This window comes from Galeopterus variegatus, unplaced genomic scaffold (genome assembly GCF_000696425.1).
Source record: "Galeopterus variegatus unplaced genomic scaffold, G_variegatus-3.0.2 Scaffold8777, whole genome shotgun sequence".
Classification (NCBI taxonomy): domain Eukaryota; kingdom Metazoa; phylum Chordata; class Mammalia; order Dermoptera; family Cynocephalidae; genus Galeopterus; species Galeopterus variegatus.
The window spans coordinates 23,510-34,101 of NW_007734888.1; the positions used below are offsets into that span (position 1 = coordinate 23,510).

At 46.6% G+C, this 10,592-nt stretch overlaps 1 protein-coding gene across 1 annotated transcript in view; it reads right to left on the reverse strand.

Moving 5' to 3' along the window:
• Positions 1-3,256: 3,256 nt before the first annotated feature.
• Positions 3,257-10,592, reverse strand: part of BARX2 (BARX homeobox 2) — a 19,710-nt gene continuing 12,374 nt past the window's right edge. Inside the window, exon 4 of the mRNA XM_008593153.1 lies at positions 3,257-3,523. Within this exon, the coding sequence (XP_008591375.1) occupies positions 3,257-3,523 (267 nt within the window). The remainder of the gene's footprint in view (positions 3,524-10,592) is intronic.

Consider the following 10,592-nt stretch of genomic DNA (forward strand, 5'->3'; position numbering starts at 1 on the left):
TGTATGATCCAACAATCCCATTACTGGGTACATATCCAAAGGAAATCACATCAGAATGTCAAAGAGATGTCTGCACTCCCATGTTCACTGCAGCACTATTCACAATAGCCACGATATGAAATCAACCTAAGTGTCCATCGATGGATGAATGGATCAAGGAAGTGTGGTATATATATGCACAATGGGATACTACACAACCGTTAAAACGGAGATCCTGTCATGTGTGGCAAAATGGATGAACCCAAGGACATCATGCTAAGTAAATAGTCCAGGCACAGAAAGACAAACACCACATGATCTCACTAGTAAGTGGAATCTAAAAGAAGTTGAACTCATAGAAGCAGAGAATAGAATGGTGGTTACCAGAGACTTGGAGCAGGAGCATTGGGGAGGTGTTGGTCAAAGGATACAAACTTTCAGTTAGACAGAAGGAATAGGTTCAAGAGATCTATTGTACAACATGGTGACTATAGTTAATAATGTATTGTATACTTGAAAATCACTAAGAGTAGATTGGATTATAAGTATTCTTAAAATAAGTAAGGCAATGCCTCTGTTTTAACTTGAGTTAGCCATTCCCCAGTGCATACATCAAAACATCATGTTGTGCACCATAAATATGTACCATTTTTATTCGTCAACTAAAAAATAATTTTTTTTTAAAAGCCCAGCCTGGTCCCTCTTTGAGTCACCAGGCAAAGCCATGCAGCACTGAGGCCAGAGGTTGTAAGTGGAGGTGACCTGGGCTCGGGCCTTCCAAAACCCAGGGAAAGATAATACAAGATCTTAAATTCACCAATGAATGAAATACCTTCAGCCCCCAGGGGCAGGAAACGAAACCAGATGACAGGCCAAGGCAGAAACAGCACCCGGCCCCCAGCGTGCAGGAACACCACTGTACGCATGTCCACATATACCTGTGCGGTAACAGTCGCTGTCAGACATCTCAGAAAAGGACTTCACAAAAGCCCAGGACAAGAGACCAGAAACCATCATAGCACACCAGCCTCCAAATTAAAGGCCTCGCTGGGTGGGGTGAATAGGACAGAAGAGTTCCTTAGGAGTGAGACTCACCTAGCACCGACCCACCTGCCTCCTTTGGCCATTGTGTTACTTCTTTGGCCCATTGTGACACCACCTGGTAGGGAGATCATAAACTTGTACTGTGGGGTGGGCTAGAGGTGCAGGAGACAGCTTTCTGCAGGCTTGGTACGAGAAACCTCACATGGGCAGCTACGTGTGGACTGCACGAACTGGTTCTCAGAGGCCAAATCTTTAACTCCTTTGTCTATTCACAAGAGTTAAGAAAAAGACTGTTTTCTCTGTGCTAAGAAGGAATGAAAGCACTGCACTGGCACAGTCAGCAATGCAGTCACTTTCTGATCATATTAGTGGGAAAAAAGCCAGTAGCCAAGTGACTGAAAACACACAGATCTTTCCTATTTAGCTTTGAAATGAATTTTATGATTGTTTTACACAATTAGTAACAGGTTTTATTTCCTAGTTGAGGTGACAGAGTCGGTTGGTATTCTCCAAGCCCACAACTTGCAGAGTTACTGTGTCATTAATGATCGAGAGTCCACGAAACGTGCCCTTTGCCCTATAGGGCTGAGCATGCCAGGAAAGCTATCATAAAGGCGACCCCTGTAAGATCAGCCTCTGAGCCAGAATGCAGGAGAATCGGATAAAAAACAGAGGCAGAATCCTCCCTTTAAAAAGTTTGGAGCCTGCCTCTTTCCTGGTCTTTTAAAAAGTGGGACATCACTTTAAAATTTAAAATCACCAAGCACATTAGCCAAATAATTCTTAGACCTTTAGTTAAAAGTTGTAGAGCCCATCATCCAAATAGATACTTCATAAATAAATACTGGAAGGACAAACAAAAAACCAATACAAATAATTACCTATAAGCAATGGGAAAGTAAGGAGGGAATGGGGTGGAAGCAAGACTTCTTTTTATAGAGTTTTGGCTTTTGAAGCACATAAATTTATAACCTCTTCAAAAGAGTAAAACTGTTTTTAAAGCCCCAAATGTAAAGGAGCTGCTCTGGCAGAAGGCATGGAGGGGCAGCGGGAGAGCCCAGCCGCTCTGCTCCCTGATCAGCCCGGGGCCTCGTGCCGCTTCCACGCTCTAGGCGTTTGGACACCAATGGCCTGGCCTGGGCTTCTGCCCTGCAGTGGAGGGGCAGCGGGAGAGCCCAGCCGCTCTGCTCCCTGATCAGCCCGGGGCCTCATGCCGCTTCCACGCTCTAGGCGTTTGGACACCAATGGCCTGGCCTGGGCTTCTGCCCTGCAGATGGACAGATGCAGGCCCGGCCACCTGGCTGGCTGTCTCTCGCATAGGACACACTCAGGAAGGGTCAACTACACTCCCCGGAAGAAACAAAACACTCTATCCTTCTGATTTATTTTTAATTAAAAAATAAAAGTTATCTTAACACATCTGCATTGCAGCTTCAGCGATGGCAGCGTAACAAAGCAAGGAAAGCAAAGCTTCTCAGCTCTCAGGTCACCTGACGTCTTATGATGGGTTACAAAGGCACACGGGTCTTCAAACAACAGACTTGATTCAGAAACATTTCTAATAACTTGGACTCCCTTCCCCCAACTCTTTGCCTGCCCTCACCAACCCCCCGCCCCCCAAAACCCCAAGGCATTAAATTCTCTTTTAAAGCTACAGAAATGAGTGCTGAGTCAGCAGGGGACCTGGGCGTAGGGCCCGAGCGCCTCGGCATCTCTCTGCACTGATGCCTGCCTGCCTGGGGCTGGCTGGTGACGGTGACAGCGGGGCAACCTCCGATTGCCAGGCCCTGCTGAGTCAGCAGGGGACCTGGGCGTGGGGCCCGAGCGCCTCGGCATCTCTCTGCACTGACGCCTGCCTGCCTGGGGCTGGCTGGTGACGGTGACAGCGGGGCAACCTCCGATTGCCAGGCCCGGTTCTGGCTCTGCAGCACAGGCCTGCTGCTTGTCCCCTGCCCCAAAACCATCACCCCAGAGGGGGCACACAGCTCCCAGGCACTGTCTCCCTTAATCCAGGGCGTCCGTGGCTAAAGCAGCCTTCCAGGAAGAGAAAGGCCAAGACAAGCAGGACGCTGGTGATGAAAATGCCACTGAGGACTGTGGGAGGGAGGAGGAGGTGGCGGAGCTCGTCTCCCCGGTTCCCCAGGCTGTTGGAACTTGTTCTCACCCTGATCCCCCTGCCTTCTCTCTTTTCCCTTCTTCCCAGTCTCCCCCTTCCCCCACAAAGAGTTCTAGTTTAGCTTAATGGGGGGGGTTCCGAAGAGGCTGCTGGTAACTCCTGGGGCTGGCCTGGTGGCTCTGCCATCTCTAACGGGACAGTGCGCAGTTTGGGTTCCTGGGCTTCACAGAGCTCCTCCTGTCCCTGGGAGGGCTCCAGGCACTCCTGGCCCTGGGCCTGGTTGTTCATCTTCTCTTCAGCCTCAATCTCCTCTGACGTGGGGATGGAGTTCTTCTTGGGACGACCTTTGGGTTTTGTGGGTGCTTCCTGTCCACCTTTAAGAACCTGTGAGAAAGGAAACAGTTATTAAATCTAGGAGATAACTCCTCTCCACTTCCCTGCTCCCCAGTACAGCCTGACACAGCATCTAAGCCATTTTTTCCCAGCAGCAAAGTCACAGCATTTGGCAAAATGTATTCTCAACCTATCACCTCTGGTCTATAAAGACACCTTCATTCTTTAAATGCTCAATGAGCTTTTTAGTCAATGTCACACATTTTGGCACTTAACAAAATTATCATAAGCACATAAAGAATTTAACTTCAACAATAAGGAAAGAAATGAAAATGTTAATGTGGTAACTATCCAGGTGACAAGTTAAAAGGACAACAATATTTGTGGCAAGCAGAAAAATAAACATGCTCTAGTGTCAAAGTGGAAATTAGTACATTTCGAAGACAATCGAAAGCCTTAAAACATGTCTACCTCTTTTGACACTGAAATTTCTTAGGCTAAATTCTAAAAAGTCATCTTAGACAAAGACTGATCTGCAAAAATGTCCATGACAATATTTGCTTATAAGAGCAAGAGTTAGGCAAGAAAATATCCTAAAGTTTCAGCCTTGCAATTGGGTAGAAATCATAGTATATCCCAAAGAGAAAATACTTGATAACCATTACAATTATTATATAGGAGAATGTTTAATGACATGGGAAATATTAATGTATTTTTGTGAAAAACAGTTTGTTAGACAGCATAATCCAATTTGGAGGCTAGACAACTATACACCACCCGTCTTCAGTGTCAGGATCATTCTTTTTTCTTTATGCTTTTTCTTTATTTTCTACGTTTTCAACAATGATCATTTGTATTTCTATAATTGGAAAAACGATGTTATGTTATATTATATAGTCTTGTATTGGTCACTGAAGTAGTAAGGCATAGTAAAAAGTGTTCTAACTTGGAAGGTAGGAAAACTAGGTTAAATTCCAACTCTGCCACTTAGTTTTGTTTTTTGAGAAAATCCTTTAAAGACTGAGTCTCTGTTTCCCAATCTGTAAAGTGGGGATAATAATACCTTATCTCACAGGGTGATGATGAAGGTGAACAGCAGATAAAGTAAATGAATGGGCCAGAACTGTTCCTGGATGGTAGGTTTCCTCTGCCCAGAACACACCTCCCACTCCTCACCTGGCTAACTTCTCCCGGAAGCCTGCCCTGGTCTCCCAGGTCTAGGTCAAATGTCCTCCGCCATGTGCCCATGAGCACCCCACACCCCCTCCCCTCCAGAGCACCTTTCATACACAATGCCCCCGCATGTTTCCTTGCCTGGTCCTTCCACTCAGTCCCTGCATGCAGCAGGTGTTCAACAACCGCTGTCAGCTGAACTAACCTTTTTCTAAGAACCTTTCCAAAGAGTTGAAGAAAGAGATAAAGCAAGCAAAATAACTGTTCCCAAATGGCCTTTGCTGACTCCAAAGAAGTTGAAGCACATTTCTTACCCCAATTTGAGATCTGCAGGGATAATTATTTAAATATTTATATTTTACTTTGGAAGGTGACAGACACTCCTTCCTCCATTGGCTTGGTGCAGTCTGGGCAACTAGTGAGAAAGGCTTCAGGAGGACACAATTAGGGGTGGGAGATATTTTTGCTACTTACATGTCTAACTTAATGTCACCTTCCCCCATGTGCACATAAGCTTCTTGCAGGCAAATCCTGCACCTCTCCTTTCCTCTGTGCTCCAAGCATCTAACTTCCAGCTCACTTTCTTTGCAGTCACTATGTATCTACTGACTACAACTTTTTCCTTCAAGAGCAGCAGACCTCCAGGTGCTAAGTCAGCAAACCATAGTTCTATTTTTAAATAGCTTTGAGATATAATTCACTTACTATATATTTTATCCATTTAAAGTGCACAATTCAATTGATTTTCAGTATAATCAGAGTTGCGCAACTACCACAGTGTAATTTTAGGACATTTTCATCACCTCAGACAGAAACCCCATACCCATTAGCAGCCACTCCCCACTTCTCCCCAAACCCCCACCCTCAGCTCTACGCAGCCACTAATCTGCTTTCTCTCTACAGATATGCTTATTTTGGATATTTCACATAAACAGAATCATATAATATGTGGACTTTTGTGTCTGGCTTCTTTCACTTCATAACGTTCTCAAGGTTCATCCATGTTGTAGAGTGTGTCAGTAAATAATATCCCATTTATGGCTATACCAAATTTTGTTTACTCATCTACAAGTTGATGGACATTGTTTGGTTTCCACCTTTTGGCAATTGTAAATAATGCTGCTATGAACATGGGTGTACAAATATCTGCTGGAGTCCTTGCTTTTTGCTTCTTTGGATGTCTACCCAGAAATGGAATTGCTGGATCATATGGAAAGTCTGTGTTTAACATTTCGAGGACTGTTTTCCAAAGCAGCTGCACCATGTTACATTCCAGCTAACAGTGTGTGTTCCCGTTCTCTATGTCCTCACCAACACTTGTTGGTGTCTTTTTGATCACAGCCATCCCAGTGGGTGCAAAATGATATCTCATCATGTGGTTTTAGTTTGCATTTCCCTGATGACCAGTGAAGTTTAGCACCTTTTCATGTCCTTATCGGACAATTGTACATCTTCTTTGGAGAAATGCCAATTCAAATTATTGAGCTATGACAGTTCTTTAAATATTCTAGATACATGCATTTCCCTGATGACCAGTGAAGTTTAGCACCTTTTCATGTCCTTATCGGACAATTGTACATCTTCCTTGGAGAAATGCCAATTCAAATTATTGAGCTATGACAGTTCTTTAAATATTCTAGATACATGTTCCTGATCACTGTTGGGAAAACAGAATAATTTAACCAGGCCCCCTCACCTTACCTATGGTTGGGGGTAGTGTGGCACATTCTTTGTAAGCAAATTGTGTGTGTGGGTGGAGTTAGTACACATGTGTGGCACCACTGCAGCTTGGCTGGCATCTGCCTCAGGCATCCATGCCACGTGTGGCAATGCTCTCAGACCTACGGCTTCCAAGGTCCTGTTTGCTGGTTACCTAGCTCATAGATCTGTGTGTGAGAGGTCTGGTGACCCAGCCTGGCATGTGAGGGGTATGGTGACCCAGCCTGGTGTGTGAGAGGTCTGGGGACCCAGCCTGGTGTGTGAGGGGTCTGGGGACCCAGGCTGGCATGTGAAGGGTTTGTGACCCAGTCTGTGAATGGGCTTGAGTGGCCTGTGAGCAACAGACCCAGGCTTAGCTCAACAATTGGCCCAGTCAGCAGGATTATGGGCAGGTAAAAGAGCATGACAATTGGCATAGTCTGCGACAGGATTCTGAGCAGGTACAGGAGATGAAAGCCCGTGGAAGAAGGAGGAAGTGTGGCCACTCGTAAATATGCTGTGCCCTATGGCCACCTTCCTGTTGACTGGGATCTGGTTGCTGCACACTGTACTGCAAGACAGCATAGACAAGGTACTACAATGCAAAACCCCTTGGGAGGGGGAGGAAATGTGGCTATCCTTGAGCATGTGGTGCCCGGTGGCCACTTTTCTGTGGACCAGAGCCTGGCTGCTGTTAACTATGCTGCAAACTGATCGAGATTTGTGGCAGAAAGCAGAGTTCTTGGAAGCAAGGATGATTATCCTGGAGGATGACATGCAGTGACTGGCCACTCCTGTTTCTCACACCAGGGAAGACGACCAACCCAGTGGTGAGTTGGGGGAAACCATGCATCTCCAGGCATGGCCTGTTGTGCACGAGAAATTGAGACAGTAAAGCAGCAGAAACAGGGAGAGCCCCTGGCTGCTGCAACTATGGGACCTAGGGGTGGATGGTGTAACGTGCTCTAGAGACGATGTAGTAAATACATGTTGCATTTGTCGGAAGGCAGATGGCTCAAAGGGTGCCATTTAAACCCAATGGCTTGACGGGTGAAGTATAAACCCAAGAAAAGAGTGCTACATGCAGATGGGCAGATGACATGAGGACGGGTGCCCCTGCAGAATTTCAAGCTATGTTTTCACCTGGTGAAAAGGTGGAAAAGTTAGTCTCTGTGACTACGCACCTGTCTTGGTGGCAGCGGTTTCAGGAGAGCCGCAGATGTGCACAGGGGCAGGGCAGCCACTCCTTGATGGACTGGGCAAATGCAGGTGTTTGAACTGTATGGGCGGACACTGCTGAACTGCCTGAGACTGAGTGAATAGCCAGTGTAAGCTGAGCTGATTGAAATAATTCAGGAGCTGGGGATGGGGCAGCCAGATGCTAAGTACCCAAGACAACAGGGAAAAAGCTCTAAAGGCTTTGAGAAGTCTGGATGGGTTCCCCACCCATCACAGGCCCTGAGGGTGTTTGAGAAGTTTGGGAGAGCACCCTTCCCATTGTAGGAGAACTGAGTTTTTCCGGAGGACAGACCTGGGGCACTGCTGCCCTTGGCAAACTGGTCCCTGCATCCCAGGTGCTCTGGCTGGAGCAATCCTCCCTCAGCACCTCCAAAGAGCAAAAGGTGAAAACCTTGGTGGTGTTCACATTGTGTTAAGTTTGCAGGCCAGCAATATGTGAGAGCAGTGGAGGCGTGGCAGCCTCCACCTAGATTTCAGAAGATGTATGAAAAGGCCGGGGGATTCAGATGGACACCTGCTGCAGGGGTAGAGCTGCTGCGGAGGTCATCTACGGAGCAATGTGGAGCAGAAAAGCGAACCCCCACTGAGGAAATGTGTAGTGGAGCCAGGATGGTGGGACTGCCACCAGGAGCCCAGAACCGTGGGGCTGCTGGCAGTGTGCAGTGCCAGCCTGGAAAAGCTGCAGGCACCAGGGCAGCTCAATGGGCTGCACTTGGCAGAGCTGTAGGAGTGAGGTTGCACAACGCTTTAGGTGTCCAGGTGCCCCAGTGTGCTTCATGTTTGCCTGCTTGGGTTTCAGATTTGTTTGGGGCCTGTTTTTCTTTTCTATTCCTCCCTTCTGGAATGGGAATATGTACCCAACATCAGTCCCACTTTATCTTGGAAGTAGATAAACTTGCTTTTGACTCTTTACAGGTTCACAGCTGGAAGGACTTTTGCCTTTAGTCTCAGATGAGACTTTGGACTTTTGAGTTGGTGCTGCAACAAGCTAAAGACTTTTGGGACTGGGACGGAATGTGTAATATGTGAATTTAAGGGTTGTCTATCCTTGCTAAGGGAACATCGCAGAAGATTCTTAATGCATGGATTGTATGGTGAGGGACCCTGAAGGGGTGGATTGTTGGGAAAATAGAATAATTTAATCAGGTTAAGGGTTGTCTATCCTTGCTAAGGGAACATCGCAGAAGATTCTTAATGCATGGATTGTACGGTGAGGGACCCCGAAGGGGTGGATTGTTGGGAAAATAGAATAATTTAATCAGGCCCCTCGCCTTAGGTATGGTTGGGGGTGGTGCAGCGCATTCTTTGTAAGCAAATTATGTGGGGGTGGAGTTAGTGCGCATGTGCAGTGCTGCCCACAGCTTGGCTGGTGTCTGCCTCGGGTGTCTGTGCCGTGCAGATGATGCTGTTGAACCTACAGCTTCCAAGGACCTATTTGCCGGTAACCTAGCTCATAGACCTGCGTGTGAGGGGTCTGGGACCCAGCCTGCCATGTGAAGTGTTTGTGACCCAGTCTGTGAATGGGCTTGAGGGGTCTGTGAGCACCAGATCCAGCCCTAGCTTGACAATTGGCCCAGTTGGCAGGATTATGGGCAGGTAAAAGAGTGCGACAATCACACATAAAATTTGTAAGTATTTTCTCCCATTCTGTGGGTTGTGTTTCACTTTCTTGTTGATGTCCTTCATGGAACAAAAGTTTTTAATTTAAGTCCAATTTATTGTTTCTTTTTTTGGCCTGTGCTTTTGGTGTCATATCTAAGAAGGTTTTGCCTAATCCAAGGTCATGAATATTTACTCATATTTTCTTCTGAGAGTTTTATAGTTTTAGCTCTTACATTTAGGTCTATGATACATTTTGAGTTAATTCTTGTGTATGGTGTGAGAAAAACAATCAGTTATCAATAAACACCTCCTTTTAGATGGGAATCTCCTCAGCCACTGTACCTTCCACCCAAACAGCTAACACACAGATATGAAGGGACCTTAAATGAGATAGAGATGCTGAAAGAAACCACCTCTGGGGAGAAGACGTCCCTGTGTTCTTTTTCATAAAAGTCAGTATCCAATTTTGATTTCAGTCTGAGAGCAGGCTTTTGAAAGCACCCAAACGTGCCAAGATGGAATTTACTTACATGTTGAAAGTAGCTCTTACTCAGTATGAAAGAGGTTATACAAAAGTAAGTTCCCCCATGTAGTAATCCAGTTAGAAAATGGCAGGTCTAAGAAAGCCACCTAATTGGCAAAAGAAAGTCCAGCCCAGTAATTAGAAAACACCACCCACACGGCTTGGATAGACCCCACCTGGCTGTTTTCCTGCAGCATGAAAAAAAAAAAAAATCAAAACAATCAAACCATTTTCTAAATGGAAGAAAACATTCCAGTGCAAGCAATAATTAGGAGATAACTACCCTCCTGGCTTCTCTCCACACTCGACCTCTGGCCCCCTGCCTTCCAGCACACCTGAGACACTCAGTTACCTCCAAACCACGCTATGGCAGAACCTCATGCTTGCATGCACCCTGTGGCTCTCTCCCAAGGACCCTCGTCCCCAATTATTCCTAGAGCCTATTTAGTCCCCTTGGTCCAGAGAGGCTACACAACCCATTGCATGAGAGGTCACATGCATCTCTCTGCCTCTCAGAAAAACACCCAGCACACCATCTACTTTTATTAGCCATGTGTGCCTCCCCTGAACTCTGCAACTAGGTTTTCAGATATTCTGTAGCTGAGGATGTCAGAACGGGGCCTTTTGCTTCCTTCCCGGGGTGTATACTCGGGGGACAGGCAGTTTGGTTACAGAGCATGAAATGTCAGCACAGGGAGGAACCTTCTGCCTCCCTCACTTCTCAGAGAGGAAACTGAGTGGACAGAAAGGGTTTGTCAAGGTCATAGAGGGAGCCAAGGGCAGAGCTAGGATTTGAACACAAAACCCCTGACCACTTGGGCCGGCCCGGTGGCGCACTGGATAGTGCGCTGCTTGGGAAGCGCGGCGGCGCTCCCGCCCGAGGGT